This window comes from Pollicipes pollicipes, unplaced genomic scaffold (genome assembly GCF_011947565.3).
Source record: "Pollicipes pollicipes isolate AB1234 unplaced genomic scaffold, Ppol_2.1 Scaffold_7231;HRSCAF=8579_pilon_pilon_pilon, whole genome shotgun sequence".
Lineage (NCBI taxonomy): Eukaryota > Metazoa > Arthropoda > Thecostraca > Pollicipedomorpha > Pollicipedidae > Pollicipes > Pollicipes pollicipes.
The window spans coordinates 19,765,558-19,785,655 of NW_023597034.1; the positions used below are offsets into that span (position 1 = coordinate 19,765,558).

Below are 20,098 nucleotides of genomic sequence, written 5' to 3' on the forward strand. Positions count from 1 at the left end.
CCTTTAATACCAGTGTTCGAACAGAAACTACCCTTGGTAAGAGTTACTGTGCTTCCTTCGGAATCTAGAGACTAGAGATGTCCTTTCTTGCAAGACTTCGACCATGTTGAGGAAGCATTGCCCGGTTGCCCTCTTTGCACTAAGCGAAACACGAAGAACTCGATATTGATTTAAACGGGTGGGATTGTAGCGGTATCAATAATTACTTTAGAGACATTTCTGTTTGAAAATCTCTAGAATACTGGCCGTTTTCGTCGCCGTCAAGATCTGTTCGACGATCTCAGACACGTCCATCGCCCACTTTTGAGGGCGAGTGAGGCGGTGAATGTAGAAGTTCCGCGATCATTTCGCTCATCATTGACATTGACATTGAGGACTGGTTTGGACCTGAAACGAGTAGTGTACCAATCCCGACAATAACAGCCACACACAGTCTGTTGCTGTGTCTACGTAGATGACCCACCTGGCTACTGCTCAATAAAATGAGCCCGAGCCTTGACAACGTGGGTTGCTGTTCCTGACTTTCAGGTATGCGTGTAGTTGCTAAATTTGTGCAACCTGGCTTGCTACAGTATTTTCTGACCTCAGGTCACGCAATGGATTTTCTATCGCTGGTCACACTTCCACTAGTTCTGTTCCACTAGTTCCACTTCCACTAATCCACTAGCTCTGTTCTGTGATACTTTCTGTCCCCATATATCAATCAGACTGTAGTTTTCATGCAGTTTTGCGTTTGGCAGGGCATCGTAAGTTTTGGAAGGTTTAAAAAGTCATACACCTGTGAAAAAGGACATCACCTTCTTGAAATGTTTAGCTCACAAAAGCCTGCCAAGCATGGTCCACAAGCCTACCAAAACCCAGCAGGTCACTGCCAAGTCAGATATGACGGGTTGAAAAGTTTTATCCAGATCCAGACAATGAATGAGTACCTTGTTTTGTGGACGAACGCTGGGGCATGGAAGTGATCAAATTGATTGGACTGACCCCAAATATTGTTTAACCCTTTGTCTCGGACTAACCTGACAGGCATATTCTGCTGGATCTGATGGGTGGCACTGCTGACATGATGGCATGAAGCCTTATGAGTTACATGAGGACCATGCGGAATTCGCAGATTACTGGGTGCTGTCAGCAGGCTTAGCTTTGACAGGACACCTCGCACACTATAGTATTGCATTCTAGGATGAAGCGAAACGCTGTCGCGCCTGGCGTCGATGGGCCCAGCTAGGCATTACCCACCACTGGGTTACCCCTGTCTGACCCCGATCCAGCCCGCGGGGGTGGACTCGGCGGGCGTTGGGAGACCGACCCCTGTGCGCGGTCGACTTCCGGCCGTTCACGCGCCGCCGGTCCGCTTCGCAGATGGGCGACAAGCATGGCGCGCCGGCCATCGCGGCGCACCTGACCGGCTCGGCAGACTCAGAGCTGGGGCGTTTCGTGAAGCTCTGGCAGGAAGAGCCGCAGAGTGAGCCAGACGCCGGCCTGACGCCGCTCGCGACACCCTGCACTGTGCTCGTCGCCACCGACGACGGCATGCGCTTGTGCGCACCGGCCTGACGCCGCTCGCCACACCCCGCACTGTGCTCGTCGCCACCGACGGCGGCATGCGCTTGTGCGTACCGGCCTGACGCCGCTCGCCACACCCTGCACTGTGCTCGTCGCCACCGGCGGCGACATGCGCTTGTGCGTACCGGCCTGACGCCGCTCGCGACACCCTGCACTGTGCTCGTCGCCACCGACGGCGGCATGCGCTTGTGCGTACCGGCCTGACGCCGCTCGCCACACCCTGCACTGTGCTCGTCGCCACCGGCGGCGACATGCGCTTGTGCGCACCGGCCTGACGTCGGCAACCCGATCAGGACGACCAACTGCGACACACCGTGCTGCGCCGCCACGTGCTGACCGAGGCCGTGCGGTCTGATGACGCGCGGTTTACCGCCGGCGGCTGCGTCGCCCGACTCGACGACGGCCAGATGCGGTTGATGCGGACTGACGGCGAGCTAGCCTTCGACGCCTGCGATGCCAAGTCGCCAAGGGAGCGAAGCCTCGTCGGCGACGCGGCGAGCGCCATGGTGGTGTACGCCGTGTCTTGTCCGTTCGTCAGCGGCGATGGGGTGACGGCCGCCCTCGGCCGACACCGGCAGCGGCTGTCGCGGGGAGCACGGTTGCCGCTAGACATCTAGCCGGCTGATGGCGGAAATAGACAGCGAGGCCGCCATCTGCGCTCCACAGACCACCAACCGCGCGCCTACCGCTTCAGAAATCAAACGTGGGCCTTTTCGTTAGTTTGGTTGCGCTGTCGAAGCGGCCGAGTTCGCCACGGCACTTCCGGTGATGGTTCATGCCTTCTTGCTGCTTGGGTGTGGGCGGGGCCTCTGAGGAGCTACACCGCGATACTTCTTGTTTGTTGTTTTTGTCAATGCCGGTCCGAACCAAAAATCGCCAGGTTCAGACAGCGCAAGCCTCTGGCAATGTGGTGGCAATATTTCCACACTATAAAGCCTTGTGATAACACAATTTTCAGATCTTGTCAGATTCAGTTTTCAAAGTGTTGGATCATGCAAGTCTCTGGCAATGTATTGCCTTGTGATAACGATATGCTCATATTTGTGGCTAACATAGACCCGTGCTGCATGCGACAGTCTCTAGGACACCTGCGCTCGAGCTTAGCAAAAAATGGAGCACTGGACCTGGCCTGTTCCCTGTTCCCCATCGCATAAGCAACTACCCGCAACCGGCGACGCCATTCGCGTCCCAACAATACAGAGAAAGCACGGGCCGCAGCGTTCGCAAATTTTCTGACGTAATTTCAGTTTACGCAGGTGCCTATCAATCCTGCGGTGAGTCGGACGAGCACGAGGAGGACGATGCCCAACACCGGTCGGTGGAGGCGAATCTGTGTCTCTGGGAGGGGGCACTCTGGAGCGGCAGCGCTCCTGATAGGCAGAATAGTCGTAAGTACGCGAAACAGGAGCTTTCTGTAAACTTGCTGAGCTGATCTTACATTGTTTTGCTTTGATTGTGGACGGCCATTGTCTGGAGCCGTGCCGATCATGAACGGTGCTTTTCGGGACGAAAGGTGGCGCACTGGTGCAGAATGACGTAATACACTGGTACTGGCAGCAATAATTTTCGTTGGGGATAGCGGAGACAACACGAGAGAGCAAAATGCTATGATGGTGTCATGAAATTCAAAGCGCCGAATGACCGAACAAGTTTCCTGTGATCTCAGAAAAACAAAACATGCCTTGTTCCTGATAATTAAGTTTAATCCTTTCAAAGTCAGCATCCCACTTTTTCACTGATTGTTAGATCGGACGCGTACGATTTGACCCGTTATACCGGTTTTCTTGAAACACTTCTACATAAATCAGAATTTCCTTTTCAAGTAGCCGGTCGTGCGGAGGAAATCTCACTCGACTCCCTACTCACCTCTGTGAGCGTAATATATTTAATTTCCCTTGCTTTTCCGACGTGTGTGTTCCGTCATGTTTGCAACACATCCTTTGGTCAAAATTCTTGTGTAATAAATGCTACGAAAGCTGGAAACATTTTTCAGAGAACCATATACGCAAACGTGGCATTATTATATCGCGAATTTAACGAAACGATTTACTATGACTTCGATATCTACATTATGACGCTCAACACAATGGCTTTGTTTGAAGCCCACCTTGGGTTTCTCGGATACGCACTGGCTCAAACTTCAGCTGATGCGCTTCGCAGTAACTGGCCCTTGCCGCCCGCTGTGCAAATGGCTAACGTTATGTGTAATGTGTCATTCACGCCGATAGAGGCGCCACTTTTAAGCCCGCAACCCCGCGATATGCGGGTTGGAGATGCTCGAAAGTGGCACTTCTTACCCATGACAGCTGACAATTGTATTCGGCAGAATCTGCCGTCTCATGACGTCGGTGGTGCATTTATTTGACGAAGTGGCCCTGAAGTTTTCTCAAGGTTTCACCACAGAATGTTTTTGAAATATGACCCAGAGGGATTGCAATAGCAGAGCCGAGGGACGACATAACGATAAAATGGCCAGCGATACAATTTTTAGAGAGCACATACAGTGGCACACCAACGGGGACGTTGGGCCTGTGTATCACCCAGCACCACCAAACGTTGGCTCCACATCGCCCCGTCACTGAACTCCTTTTACAGGAAATCGAAACCGGACACTACGAAACCATGGGCGCTGGGGTCGGTGGGGTCCGGGCCCTGAAAGCCGTTGGGATGAATTTTTATGTTTTGACCGCATCAAAGGGCACTAGGGCAGAACTGGACCACAGTGACACCAAGCCGTGGTTACACCGATACGAAACCAAAGTAGCGCAGCGCCCCGAACCGAAGAGAGTAGAACATCAAGTCAAGCGAGGGGCCATACTAAGCCCAGAGCGGGCGCCCTGTATGCTGAAAGTTGTTCCAAACCCGGGTATAGGGCCTACCCCAGTCCTAGCTCAAGATTGGGACACACTGGATATTGAAGTGTGGCGTCCCTCGCCAGCGGACATCCTTGTGCTTCACTTCGCGGGAGCTCACGAGAGCAGCCCGGTCGCGGGTGGTCGGAAGTGCGCACAGTCTTCCGACAGTGGAACCTAGCGCTTCACACTCTGCAACGAGTACCGGTTATGAGGCTACGTACAGCCAGCATTGCAGAAAGGAAAGATGGTAGTATGTGCATTCCAGGCTAAAAAAGTGAACTGCGGCTATCGGGCTGCAGGCCCGCGTGACGCGCATAGGACTCCACGAATTCAATTTCCTCTCTCTGAATGATGATCATGCGGCTGTTATTTGATGAAATGTGATCATGAACTCATCAACGCGCAATTAATTCTTTACAGCGATTCGTTACAGGGACATCTTTTTAAAGCCTTTGCACAGCCCGAGTTTCGGCCTCCTCAGCTTCCGGGCGGCGTGCCCCGTGACGTCCGCCGTAAGGTCTAGCGGTCTCCAACATCCCGCGACCGCTGCCGACAGCACGCTTCTTCAGTCTGAACGCATCTTACAACAGATACTGACCGGACCTCGGCGGAGAAGGGCACTCGTGTTGGCAAAGCATTGTAGCGACGTACAGTCTGCTGCCGGTGTGTGTAGCTGTGCCGCTCACGTCGGTACCTGGCCCCACATTCCTGCTACCCCGAACCACACCATCCTCCATGGTCGTACTGCGACCGGTGTGTGTAGCTATGCCGCTCACATCGGTACCTGTACCCACATTCCTGCTACCCCGAACCACACCATCCTCCCTGGTTGTACTGCTGCCCTTTATTCACATGGTACAGGATCAGACACTGAGTAACACAAGACCACATACTAGCACAAAATATGGCGAACGCGCAGCCCTTCAGCAAAATATATGAAAGCCTTCTTTGCACACTTCATAAACGTGACTGGCGGGACGAACGCAATGGTTACACTAGCCCACATATGACATGTCCTCATGTTGTCAACGGTTGGCCGACCCGGAGAACCACTTATCCCGCAGCGACGCGTTACCGCCCGACCTGAGAGGGGGGGGGGGGGGGGAGGAGCGCTCTACGGACGCCGTACAGTGCAGCTCAGCCACGGTACGGACAACTGCTGCGTCACACGGTGACTGCCCCAGCCATAGCGGGGCCGGCTAGCGCCCGCGTCCCTGCAGCGCTGGTTCAGGCGCGGCTCACGTACACAGCAGCGCGGCGGCGACGGCGCGCCGACTCATGCCCTGCACCGACTACCAGGTACATCAGGTACATCACCTGCACCAGGTACATCGGACCCCAGGACATCACAGCAATGACGACAGTCTTTGAGGAGTCCCACACAGTGCTCTTGACATCAAGGCGACGATAGCGTTGACTCATTAGGGTTATGGATGGGGTGTCAACAGTGCCCGACCGACTGGCACGCCCGGCGAGGTGCCGCGCATTTCAGTCAAATCAACAGTCGTTGCACACTAAACAGCGCATCAACACTCAAATATACCACCTGACTGCCAAATCGAACTGCCGGACAACCGCGCATGGCCGAGCACTGCCAAATCTGTGAGCCCCAACACCAACACCGAGCCGTACCGCGAGGTGGGCCAAATACAACAGCCGGCCCATCCTCGCGGCAGTGCAGCCCGGCCGGCGCCGTGACCTCTACCTCCCCCTCCCCCTCCCCCGCCGCCGCCGCCGTGCCGCTCCATCAGCTGTCGGCCACGGGCAGCACGCGGCCCACCGAGTCCAGGCCCATACACTTGCACGGGCACCCTGTGACGGGACACTCGGCGTGCTGCTCGAACCAGGCCACCATGTGACCGGCGTGGCCGCCGTGGCGACACGTCTGGCACCAGGTGAACCACGAGTCAAAGCCGGCGCTGCCCTGGCCGGCCGCGCCCCAGCTGCCGGCCGTCGTGCCCAGCTGGGTCAGGCAGAGCGCGCAGCGCGGCAGCGGCTTCCGACAGTGGGGACAGCACATCACCTGGCGGAGCAGGCGGACGCGGTCAGGCCGGTCGGCGGCCTCCGGCAGCGGCGCGCGCGCACCGCACCGCCGCACGCGCACGCCGGAAGCCAAAGCGAGTCCCGATCCAGCGGACCTGAGCAGAGCAGGCGCCCTCCTCGGCATGAGAGAACTCCCGACATGACACGTATCACCGTCCCGCCGGGAGAGGCAGGCAAGCAGGCGTCACAGCGCAGCCGCCGCTGACCGCCTGGCTCAGATCGCAGGCGTACCTTCACCGAGGAGTTGGCACCTGTCCTGCTCATCTGTCGCCGCCTTCGGACGTCGTCGATGAAGGCCGCCACGCTCTTGTTGCAGAAGTTGCACGCGACAACCGACTGCGGAGGGATAACACAGACAATAAGGGCTCACTGCAATGGAAACATAGCACGCGCCACACTTGAAATAATGGTCTTCGGAGGCCAATCAATAGACTACAACCAACGTCTCCACAGCAAAAACCCGCTCCGTGATTTGGTGATTTGAGAAACAAAGTTTGAAGGAACACAAGTGACTCGCGTGTACTTAAAGTCCGGGACCTTGATGAGCATCAACTTGCAGGGATGTTATAATCGTTCGAACCATCGTCCTTGTCTGGTGTGTGAGTATAGTATGAGCGAGTGTACATACTAACACACCAGACGGAAAGACAGTTTGAACAATTCTTCCATCCACCATACTGATGCCTCGTCTCCCTCCTTCCGTAAAACTCGAGTGTACATACAAACACTCCAGACGAGAAAGATAGTTTGAACAATTTTTTCCCTCCACCACACTGATGCCACGTCTCCATCCTTCCGTAAAACTCGAGTGTACATACAAACACTCCAGACGAGAAAGATAGTTTGAACAATTTTGCCATCCACCATACTGATGCCTCGTTTCCATCCTTCCGTAAAACTGTCAGCTTGCAGGCTTCTACACGCGCAGCAATGTGCGCCACTCAGCGCAACACAGTCAACTTAACATCAAATCATCTCAGCATCAAATCGATTAAGAAAAGACAGCAATGTACCGCACTCAGCGCACCTCAGCCAACTTAAAATCCAATCACTACAGCATCAAATCGATGCACAAAGGAAAGTCATCTCTAGACATGCCACGCTTTCCAGAACGGTACGTGGCGAGAGACTGACATTTGAAAAAACGTGTGACGTTAACCGAAGTGCTTCCGTAATCTGTTATCAACAATCCTCCATTATGCACGCGGTGGCCATGCCAGCGGCGACCGGTCCCAGCGACCACTGGTTCCAGCGGCGACCGGTCCCAGCGGCGACCGGTCCCAGCGACCACCAGTCCCAGCGACCGGGCCCGCCCCCTGCCGGCCGCCCGGCCGCCACCTCTCGTCCCGTTTCTCCAGCTTCCACGGGGTGTGTGCGCGCTGCTGACCTGCTTCGGGTACTGCGGCACTTCGGCGGTCTGACTGAGCACGCGCACGTCGAAGAGAGCTCGCTGATTCCAGAGTCGCCACAGATCCAGCATCTCCCGGTAACTGGCCGGGCACGAGACGTGCAGAATCAGACACGGGCACACAGCAACACCAAGCAACGGCAGCAAAGCCACACAGCGACTTTATCTCACATGGCAAGTTCCCAGCGGAATGAAGCTGACACACGTCATCTTAAGATCAGCTTCAGCCGAATGTAGGTAGCGTTACGAATTATGATGCCGGGGACGAAAGGAGCGTGTTATCCACATAATGCTGTGGAGCAAAGCGAGCCTCCGACTGGCAGACCCAACCGCGGCCTCTCGCCATCTGTCCGCTCCAGAGACGGCGGAGGGCCGGCCGGCCAGCCGACCGACCGGCCCGGGCCTCCCGCCCCTACCGGTCCAGGCCGACCTGGCGCGCCTTACCTGTCGATCCAGACCTCGACGCGCGGCTCGGTGGCCAGACCGGCGTGGGAGGCGATCAGCGCCGCCGTCTGCACGTCGCCGCTGACGTTAACGTAGTTCTGCAGCAGGTCCAGGCCCTCGTCGGCCACGCCTGCCAGGCGACGCACGCGGACGTCCCGCGTGTCAACACGGCACGGCCGCTCACACAGGGCGAGGTCACCCCAGCGGAGCGGCAGCGGCCATCCCGCGCCACGGCTCGGCTGGACAGAGGTCAACTCATGACACAGTGCCGCTAGAATGCGCATTGCGGCCTGCCAACGGCATCACCGCCGCAGCGGTGTTCGGATCAGCTGGCGGACCGGAAATCAGGGCAGACAAAAGAGACAGGCTGGGGGTAAAGTCGCTGTCCAGAGTGGCCAGCATGCTTCCTTTCCACATCCCAGCCCATTCACCGGCTAACACGGAGCGTTTAGGTGACAAAAGGAAAGACGCCGGCCCCGGCAGCGCCAAAGCATTTCGCCTTAATATGGTCAGGACGGCCAACGTAAAAGGGGGGGGGGGGGGGGCTATACCCGTCAGCAGGATGGCCTGCAGGTTCGCTTCCTTCTTCAGCGTTTGCGTGATCTGGTTCAGGCATTCTGCCAGTCGGTCGTCGCTGAGGAAGCGGCAGGCGAAGGCCACACGGTCCTGCACCGTCATGCCGTACTCCTTCTGCAAGCATGACACAGCGAACGCTGGCGGCGCGTCCGTAGCAGGAAAACGCTGGCTCTCATGGACCAACCATAGATGGATCAAAACCAGCTGTCACCCATCAACGCGACGTCATAGCAGCAATAAACTGTCAGCGACCAACCATAGACTGTCCGTGTTCCTCCAGAAGCCCCTCATAGCAGGTCAAGCCCTCAGAAACCTCAAGCCCTGCACTCGACCACAGGCCGTCAGCACGTCATCCCTCCAACCCGTCGGTGAGACCGACCCCAGGAAGCCTCCTGCCCGTCGGCGACTGACCAGAACGCCGTCGTAGTTGTCAGAGTCAGCGGTCAGGAAAGCGAAGATGGCGCGGATGTACGGGTCGGTGAGCGACGGACGCAGCTCGGCGCTCGTCTGCTGCCACAGCGCCTTCTTCTCGTTCGTGTAGCCCGACAGCGCCATGGCCACCACCTGGCGACAGATGGCGGAAACTGCCACCGTCGCACGGGCACGGCCCGGAGGGCGCGCCGACGGGCTACTGACTCGAGTCAGGACTCACGACTCGACAGTTGCGACCACGCAGTAGGCTGTCAGTCACCTTGAAGGCGTCACACAGCCCAGCCACCAGCCAGTCGCACACCTTCATCCATGAGTGGCGGACATTTCGGTTCACGTCGCCACACAAACCACAGTTGTGCGACTGATATATGCCGGCCTTATGAAAACGGGCCCCGCCAGCCGAACTAGAGAGGAGCGGCCGGGCTACGGCACCACGTATCAAGGTAAACTGGTTCGCCACCAGGGGACAGTGCACGGCCCGGACCTTGAGCGTGGGGTCCTCTGATCGCTGCAGGATCTGGATGGCTCGGCGCAGCGTCAGCTGGAACACGGCGACGGCAGCGGCGCGCGAGCAGCTGCCCTCGCGCTCCAGCACGTCCAGCAGCGCGCTCTGCGTCACCTCGTCCACGCCCCAGCCGCACAGCTGGAGCGCCCGGTCCCGGCTCTCGCTCCTGTGGCCACGCACGACGGTCATGATCAGCACTCGCTCCCGGTAGGACGGCGGTCATGATCGACAATCGCTCCCGGCGGGACGGCGGTCATGATCGACACTCGCTCCCGGCGGAACGGCGGTCATGATCGACAATCGCTCCCGGCGGGACGGCGGTCATGATCGACACTCGCTCCCGGCGGAACGGCGGTCATGATCGACAATCGCTCCCGGCGGGACGGCGGTCATGATCGACACTCGCTCCCGGCGGAACGGCGGTCATGATCGACACTCGCTCCCGGCGGAACGGCGGTCATGATCGACAATCGCTCCCGGCGGGACGGCGGTCATGATCGACACTCGCTCCCGGCGGGACGGTGGTCGTGATCGACACTCGCTCCCGGAGGGACGGCGGTCATGACCGACACTCGCTCACGGCGGGACGGCGGTCATGATCGACAATCGCTCCCGGCGGGACGGCGGTCGTGATCGACACTCGTTCCCGGCGGGACGGCGGTCGTGATCGACAATCGCTCCCGGCGAGACGGCGGTCATGATCGACACTCGCTCCCGGCGGGACGGCGGTCGTGACCGACACTCGCTCCCGGCGGGACGGCGGTCATGATCGACACTCGTTCCCGGCGAGGCACGGGATCCCACGGCGGTCACGATCGACGTTGGCCCCCCACGGGTCACAGGATCACACGGCGGGTGTGATCGACACTCGCTCCCGGAGGGGTACGGGATCACACGGCGGTCATGATCGACGCTGGCTCCCCACGGGTCACAGGATCACACGGCGGGTGTGATCGACACTCGCTCCCGGAGGGGTACGGGATCACACGGCGGTCACGACCGACGCTGGCTCCCCACGGGTCACAGGATCACACGGCGGGTGTGATCGACACTCGCTCCCGGAGGGGTACGGGATCACACGGCGGTCACGATCGACGCTGGCTCCCTACGGGTCACAGGATCACACGGCGGGTGTGATCGACACTCGCTCCCGGAGGGGTACGGGATCACACGGCGGTCATGATCGACGCTGGCTCCCCACGGGCCACAGGATCACACGGCGGGTGTGATCGACACTCGCTCCCGGAGGGGTACGGGATCACACGGCGGTCGTGATCGACGCTGGCTCCCCACGGGTCACAGGATCACACGGCGGGTGTGATCGACACTCGCTCCCGGAGGGGTACGGGATCACACGGCGGTCATGATCGACGCTGGCTCCCCACGGGCCACAGGATCACACGGCGGGTGTGATCGACACTCGCTCCCGGAGGGGTACGGGATCACACGGCGGTCATGATCGACGCTGGCTCCCCACGGGTCACAGGATCACACGGCGGGTGTGATCGACACTCGTTCCCGGCGAGGCACAGGATCACAATGTCAGTCTTGCAGCCCTGGTACAACGACAGGCACACAGTCACGATCAGATCACCTGTTGTCCCAGTCAGAATGATAGAGGAGTCACAACCAGTTGATCTATCCCTCCTGTCACAACCGACGACGGCCAGAGGAAGTGAATCTCTTCTCCCGATACATCGCACCATGCGCAGCTGGGCAAGCGCAAGCTCCCGACGTGTGGTACACTCTTGAGAGCATGCGAACCGTGCTGCCTTGAGGCGGACAGACGCAATGCCTTTCACCAGGACAGTCAATCACGGACAGAACACATTGAAACACACGATCCCAGCCAGACCTGAAGACCTTGCACTTGGCGACCTTCTCGACCCCGATCCAACTTCGCAGTTCGATGGCCGACTTGGGCGGGCTGCTGCCGTCCCCAGCCAGCACGGACCTGCGGCCACGCACAGTCAGCACAGGCGCCACCGCCGCTGCCCGGGCCGAGTCGGCCGTCCGACTCCACCGCAGCCAGGCAGGCTAGGCAGTCTTCATCCAGCCACGCTCATCGCAACCTGTTCTAATTAGATACGCAGTGCTAGTCTGCATCCACTTCGGTTCTATTTGGCGAATATATTTCATGAGGCGTTAATCTTAACGTGATATTTTTGTTTGAGTTTTCAGTTAGCAGCCGGCCAAAGATACTGATACACCAGAAAACTCAGCACTACATTCAAGATACACTGTTCGATTAACAGCATTTCGAACAGGTTAATGGGGTTCAGCGTTTTCACTTTTGCGCATAACTGATTTTTTCGCGCTCTCGCAGCATGATCCAAATACACGATCGTCTGTCAAGCTTGTTAAGCTAGGACAATAAATTTGATTACAGAAATAGGGTAAAGGATAAACAAGAGCACGATGGCAGTCGTTGCCTCTCCTTGCGGTCGTTGCAGTTAGCAGTCGGTATTTCCGCGTCCGGCTGCAATACTGGCTTGCCCCGAACGCCTCTGTCCAGAACAGTGGTGCAGCCCTAGCCTCCGTCTGCCCTAACCTGACAGCCGGCGCACTAACCTGACGCCCTGGAACGCGGACGTGGGAGCGGCGCCCGTCTCGTCGCCGGCGCCGGCGCCCAGCTGCTGGCTGTAGGCCATCCACTTCCAGACGCTGCGCAGCGTTTCGTCACCGGCCAGCGCCACGTTGTCCCTGAGCCGCTCTGTGACGCCGTAACTGGCGACCGGCGGGCGGCGGCGTCAGCAGTCCAGCTGACCATCCGGGCCCTGTCCGCCCCCCCCCCCCCCCCCCCTCCACAGGCTGCTTCACGTGAGGCAGCCAGCCACGCACCGCCGCGGCGCAGACCCACCGGCTGAGAGGCGTCGGTCACGCGACAGCCGCCCTTCTGTCGTTCCACTGATCCCTATCGCAACAGTCAAATTGAAAGGAGTGGTTCGCAGTCGTGTGCAGTTTCAACTGTGACAGCCAGATGGCGGTCCAAAACGAGACATTCTAGACCATACCCTCATTCACATCTGGTAAGCCCTAGTCGTGCGACGCCTGACTGCAACACAGGCGAGTTAACTAACCAAAGTATTTATCTGAAAAGAAAACTCACAACATCAGAATTCCGACGGTGACTGCCAACGAATGACAATCGCTGATCGCGCACAGATGGGCCAGATTCTTTGACCGCAACAAAACAAACAATAATCAACAACATGTAGCGGGACAAAGTCCAGCGCAATCTGTCTAAGCCCATTCGTTTCTTTCTGATAACCCGCCAAACGGGACAATCCCCGGCCAGCTCGCCACGCTGTCACCCCTAAATGTGAGACTCGAGCAATACCCCGGGCGACTGAAGCGACCAGGTTACAAAACAGAGCTGCGTCCCGCCCCTGAGTGCCAGCCCTCAGAGAGCGCCAGCCAGCAATACCCCGGCGGCTGAAGCGACCAGGTTAAAAACAGAGCTGCGTCCCGCCCCTGAGTGCCAGCCCTCAGGCAGCGCCGGCCGACACGGCCGCACGTGCTGTGACGGGTCAGGCGCCGCAACCGCTCACCCGCGCAGCGCTCGGTCGCGCATCACCAGCGCGATGTCCTCCAGTTGGTCGTATATGTCGTCTTCGTCCCCGACCAGGTTCACCTTGCGTCCGCCGTTCGACCAGACGAACGAGAAGCACGGAGACCAGTTCATGGTGATCCGCTCGAAAATCGTGAAGTCGATGTGCTTGCCTGTCGGACATAATACAGCAGTTCGTGATGCTCACACAATGCTACTGAACCACCTTGTTTCTCGCATTTCGTGTTTCGTGCCACCTTTAGCAGTTACTAAGGAAACAAAACGTCTATGAAAGATTGCCCTTACTCCCAACGACAAACGGCATGAGGGCGAGGACGTTGTCGTGCAGTTGACTCGACTGAGCAGTGTTACAGCAACTCTGGGGAGAAAACGAAGATCAGAGCAGCTTCCGGTGAGAAAGAGTGGGAAAACACCGTGTCCAGCTTTTGGAGAGACTTCCCTATGCATAACAGCGGATCAAACAAAGAACCATGCGCGCAAGAATGCCAGACACATTATGGTGGTGTAGCCTGGTTTATATGGTGTCCGTTGTGCTCTGAACATTAAACCCGGCATCCGGGCCCGTGCAAACACTGAGCAGAAGTGGCTGTAGAGGGCGCCCGTGCACAGCACGACCAGAGCGCCGAAGTCACCGTGACGTCACGTTGATTACAGAACAAACATCAACAGCCGAAAAGAGACACTTCGACCGCCGTCCGAGACAACGTAAGCGTTATGGCATAATCTGGCAGCGCGTAACGGAGAATAAATGTCCCAAACAAAGCAAAGGCATATCACGTGAAGTGAAGTTCCTCGGTAGTTTAGGTGAGGTAAGGTCCCAGAACAATGATTTGCCCATGACCGGTGCCGCGCAATGATGCGGTACCGCGCGATGAAACGATTCGACTCTGACGTCAACCAGTCGATCGCACTTCCGCATCGCGACCAATCGCGGAAACGCGCTCTGACCCATCCCCGTCCGGTCACGGCTGGCGCTCTGACCCATCCCCGTCCGGTCACGACCTGTGCTCTGACCCGTCCCCGTCCGGTCACGGCCGGCGCTCTGGTCTGTCCCCGTCCGGTCACGGCCGGCGCTCCGACCCGTCCCCGTCCGGTTACGGCCGGCACTCTGACCCGTCCCCGTCCAGTCACGGCCGGCGCTCTGACCCGTCCCCGTCCGGTCACGGCCGGCGCTCTGACCTGTCCCCGTCCGGTCACGGCCGGCACTCTGACCCGTCCCCGTCCGGTCACGGCCGGCGCTCTGACCCGTCCCCGTCCGGTCACGGCCGGCGCTCTGACCCGTCCCCGTCCGGTCACGGCCGATGCTCTGACCTGTCCCGGTCGACACGACGATGCGGTTCTCGTCGGTGGGGTGCCACGAGAGGTCCGTCAGCTGGCCGCCGCCGCAGCTCTCCACGTAACGCTCGGCCACCGTCGGCTCGATCTCGTCGTTGTTGACGCAGTAGTGGTTGACGTCGTGCAGCTTCAGCAGGCCCGAGTCCTTGCCCAGCGAGGAGAGCAGGTCCCGCCTGCGGCACAGGCGCCGTCACCGCTGGGGCTGAGGCGCCAGCGGCCGGCGGCCGGGCCGCGCGGCCGCGTCACACAGTGGCGGTCGACCATCGCCATACTCTAACGGCTGGCGGGGATCACGTCCTGATGCAGACATAGCATACATAATCCAAGGCAAAATGCAGCGTTGCAGGCCACGACCGCCGCCAAATGTGAATTGATTTGCGAGTTTGAGGTTGATCGTGGGGACCATAGTCACCGTCTACCCGTGGCCAATGGCAAATTAGGTGGGAGGAGAGGGGTCGGCTCCATGAATTATGTTTAGAGGGGGAAGGGGGTCGACTCGAGAATTGTTCTCACCGAGTAGGTGACCATCCGATGCTGGAGATGGACTTTGAGCGTGCGTCGGTGAGCGTGATGACAGGCCTCTCAAAGTTACGCCGGTCCCAGATAGCCACCTGGTTCTCGGCGAAGGTGGCCAGCCTGCCGACGTACCGTGCGTGCCGTCAGCTGCGGGCGGGGGGGGGGGGGGGGGGGGCGGAGCGGCTGGCAGGCGGCCCGCGGCTGGCCATCGCACGAGCACACCACCGGCACAGAGCCACCTGGTGGGCGAGTAGCAAACGGAAATATTGCACAGGGCACTGCCATGCAGCTGCATCCATGACGCTCTTCTCACTAGGAGATTAACTGAAATGCAAGCAAATGCCGCGCCGTATTCATCAGCCTGTCGATGATAAACTATTGAACGCAATACACGCATTTTATCGGCGTGCACCGCGAATGTGCCCGCGCTGAAATTGTCGCAGTGTACAGCGATGCCTTCCCGCCCTACTGAGAGTAGCCCGATGCTAGCGGCCACCGCACGGAGCAGCCGAGCGGTGTCGGAGGCCGGCGAGAGGCGATCGGTGGCGCCGGTGCAGCCCGGCTCGGCTCGCTCCGGTCCGGCCCGGCTCGCCCCGGTCCGGCACGGTGCCGGCACGCGACGGCCAGCCGGCGGCGCCGCTCACCGGTCGTCGATGAACGGGTCGACGCAGACGCCGTACACGAGCCGGGTGGGCGCGCTCATCTGCGGCTTCACCGGATCTGGAGACGGGGCCGGCCCGGTCAGCGGCCGCCGCCTCGGCCAGGGCCCCACACGCCCGCTGCCGCGGCCGCCGCCAGGGGTCCGGGGCCGACCGGCCGGCGCGGGGCGGGGCGCCCAGGCTACCCCGCACCGGCGGGAGATGGCTATACCGGCGCTGCGTTGCCCCACCGTATGCTTGACGGGATATTACTAAGCCCACAGATTCATTCAATAGTTCACTGCCAGACGTTTAGAAACATTTAGTTCAGCACTCGAAAAACTCAAAGTTGTTGATACATTTTGCGGAGCCGAGTCTTCGCAGTAACTTTATTAAAACACACCATCGACTTAGCTAGGTGTGAATGTAAAAGGTTAAAATGAGAGTAAAATAAATGCACAGTTGAAGAGAATATTCCCAGGTGAATGTTTGGGAAATTTTTAGCACATGAAATAACTATAAACTAAATCTATGGATTATTTGTAAATCCATCTAAATCCTAGTAAGCATGGCACGCAGAGAAACGACAACGCCCGAGTGCGGCACTGGTATACAACTAGTCCAACTTTCATATAAAAGTGAACCAAATAAGAATAAGTAAAAGTGAATAAGAATATGACGGATCCGGCACGGCTGGCAAATGCCAAGCGTGCATGATCCACCATAAAGACAACGCGATGAAAAATGGCGCAAGCTTTGACACATCTACGGCTTAAGCGGGGTTCTTGCTACCGAATCCACTCGCGCCCGCCCGGGAGCAGAAAATTTCCCCCTTTCCTGACTTCACAAAATTGCTACATTCCACGTCGAGATCAAGCTTATATTTGTTTCGCTTGTCGTAGTTTTAGAGTCAGAAAATGGCACATGTGGGATACCGCGTAAACCGATTCCATTAAAGGGTTGTCGAGCACGACACAAAAAATACTACAAGATCATGCTTGGAAAGGTTGTGTACGAAATGATTTCATACCATGATGCAACTTGAAAAAATCCTACAGTTTTTGCAACCCAATACATCCCAGGCGGTTGGGGTCGGTGAAATACTCCCGTTGCAACCGAACATCAAATCTGACTAACGGTATGCAGCGAGCCACTGAAACCATATACACGAGAGTTGCATGGTTTCAAGTGGTCACCAATCAACGTTCCCCGGTGTTTGCATCGGGGCATTTGGTTGATATCCGGTTCCTGGTTAATATATCGCTTCACTTGCTGTGATGGGTCAACACATACGACGGCACAAAAGCTCATGTCATTTTACTGTAGCAAAGTTAAAAAGTGCAATCGTTAGGGCGTAGGATCAGCCAGGTGCGCCAAAATTAGGGACCCATTCCAAGTCAATTCTAAACATGTAAAGCATCGATTGGTATGCAAAATGAGGCACAGTAACACAGTGACCCCGGAAGCTGTTTTTCTCCAATGAAGCACGTTGCCTGTCCCGCTGGCAGGTTAGTCCCTCGCACTCGCTGTGGCTTCGGACACATTCCGCCGCACGTGTTTGACGGTTGGTCATGCCGTATGGCCTCAGGTCACGCCACATCTGACGGACCGCCACTATTATTGACCCCTGTACAGCCTGTGCTGACCGCGATCTGTGTGATCTGACCCTCTGTGTTTGATGTGACCTCAGAGGGAAGTGGCCGGCGGTGAAAGGTGCGGAGCGCACACAGCCCAGCCAGGGGCTGATTGGTGCCCCAGTATTTCGTTCGGCTTTAGGTTTGGGTTACAACCCCTTTTGGCCAGCAGTGGCCATCTGATGGCTACGGGATGACGGGGAGTGGGGAGTGGTGGGCATGACTGCAGGCATGCGGGAGTGACCCGCTTCTGGGCCTTGGCCCACGTACAGTGGCCATCTGATGACTACGGGATAACGGAGAGTGGGGAGTGGTGGGCATGACTGCAGGCGTGCGGGAGTGACCCGCTTCTGGGCCTTGGCCCACGTACAGTGGCCATCTGATGGCTACGGGATGACGGAGAGTGGAGAGTGGTGGGGTATGACTGCAGGCGTGCGGGAGTGACCCGCTTCTGGGCCTTGGCCCACGTACAGTGGCCATCTGATGACTACGGGATAACGGAGAGTGGAGAGTGGTGGGGTATGACTGCAGGCGTGCGGGAGTGACCCGCTTCTGGGCCTTGGCCCACGTACAGTGGCCATCTGATGACTACGGGATAACGGAGAGTCGGGAGTGGTGGGCATGACTGCAGGCATGCGGGAGTCCTCCAGTACTGAGCCTTACCCCACACACATACCCCCTCTTTACGATAATGCCGGCGCTCGGGCAGGGCTCTAGTCCCCCCCCCCCCCCTCATAGCTTGTGCGCATGATCTGCCGAGGGCACACAAAGTGTCGCGGGCATTCGGAAGGACGCGCAAACCAGGGAAGAAATGTGAATGTGCTCCCGTAGGTAAGTCGACCATCTGCAGCCTGTAGCCATCCCAGCGTTTCAGCCGCTCTGTCTAAAGTGGCATCGACTTCATGAAATCACGCATTATCAGCGCCACCTAGATCTGCGAATCGTTACCATAACTTCTTCGGGACTTGCCTACCCGTCGATAGAACCACCTCTGCGTCGTTGGTCTCGAGCCAAAAGCACCCAACCATGCCTCGCGGGCCGCCAAACACCACCACGTGCACTCTAACATATGCAGAGGTCGCTCGGTACACTTCTTGTTGATAGGGTTTTCGGGCGCGCCGACTGCAGTGGTCATTTGGCGCCCATAACGAGCAAGTCCGCAAATTTAGCATGTGGATGTGTTCCTAACGTTCTGGCAGTTATTCTGCCGCTCAAGTGAAAATATGCCCCGTGGATCCGTTGCAGCCACTCCCGAGTCTCCACTGCTTTTCTCGCAGATCCATCGCTACACCTCCACACTATTTCGCAGCGAAAGTCAGCTTACTTTTGACCTTTAACCTTAAAACGAACCATCTTCAGAAACCTTGTCATTACCCTCAGTACTCATGTTTCGTTTCTACCGAGTTTTGGGCCAGACAGTGATGACACTTCTGAGGACTGAAGCAAATTTTTAAAAATTTGCAGAGCTTTTGGATGAAAGGATCAATGCGAGGTGCCTCACAACTTATTTGATAGATCATATATCCTTTTGTATCCGTCTTTTTCAAATCTTAGAACTGTCCACGCTGTGATTTTCCTCGCGCAAGGATCACGTGTCTTGCAACAGCAGGAAAAAAGACGGTTGACTTGCAACAACAGATTCCGTTTCTAGGAAGCACCCGACGACCTTGACGCGTTGTTACCAAATCAGCAACATGCTGACGGAACTTAAGCAGTAATGCCCACAAAAAGTCCCTGAAAATTATATTGATGGCACGTTTACGGACCTTGTGCCTTGCCACTTACTCAGTGCCTCACGTTTTGAAAACGGGAAAATAACTTTGGCGCACCCTGTAGGAAAGACATTTACACAACAATAAAAAAACGAACACGCGCCATGCGAAACGTGAAGTGATTGTGCATGGTTCCCGGAACGCTACGAAAACCCTTTTGTTATCTGCTATTATTTCCTAAGTCCAACCGCTGACTATACTACAGAAGACAACAAGTATTAAGCTAATTTTAAGCTATACCTAGTGCGGCAGCCAATGACAATCGCCCCCAGAGGACTCCTTATTACTGGTGCGGTATCTCGGGGGGGGGGGGGGGGGGGCGAGGGAAGAGGCAGGAACAAGGCGGATTAAACCCCAGCACCCAACTAAACCCACCAATACGGCTGGCAGATTTTCAGCTTCACCTGCCATAGCCGGCAGCCGAGCCTCATGGTGCTGAGACAGTATGCGTGTGACAAAACAGAAACCCACACAAAACAGAAACGCTCGGTACTGGCGACATTGACGTCCCAGAAGCGCACAAGCCGGCTCCAGCATCGCCTCCAGCACAGCGCACCGTCAGCAGGTCACAGCAAGGCAGACTACAGTGAACACTGAGCAGTGACCAGTGAAGCCGAGCGGAGCCCAACACCGAGACGGTGCCGAAGCGTCTAAGCCAGCGGCGAGCGAGTGAACGAGCGCGCGTGCGTGCGTGCGTGACTGGCAAAGCACGCGGCAAGGGCCGCGTGGACCGTGGCGGGGCGGGCGGGGCGGGCGGGGCGGGCGGGGCGGGGCGGGGCGGGGCGGGGCGGGTGCGACACCGG

The 20,098-nt window shown here is 57.6% G+C and overlaps 1 protein-coding gene across 1 annotated transcript; it reads right to left on the reverse strand.

Moving 5' to 3' along the window:
- Positions 1-6,165: 6,165 nt before the first annotated feature.
- On the reverse strand, positions 6,166-15,971 carry LOC119110269 (GATOR complex protein MIOS; the record flags this gene model as incomplete). The annotated part of the gene is given in 13 exon segments (XM_037234030.1): positions 6,166-6,444; positions 6,696-6,800; positions 7,852-7,954; positions 8,317-8,446; positions 8,868-9,006; positions 9,304-9,456; positions 9,809-9,995; positions 11,685-11,783; positions 12,401-12,556; positions 13,381-13,552; positions 14,712-14,908; positions 15,249-15,371; positions 15,896-15,971. Coding segments are annotated over 13 exon segments (1,916 nt in total), but the record flags the coding sequence as incomplete, so codon positions are not given.
- Positions 15,972-20,098: the final 4,127 nt, after the last annotated feature.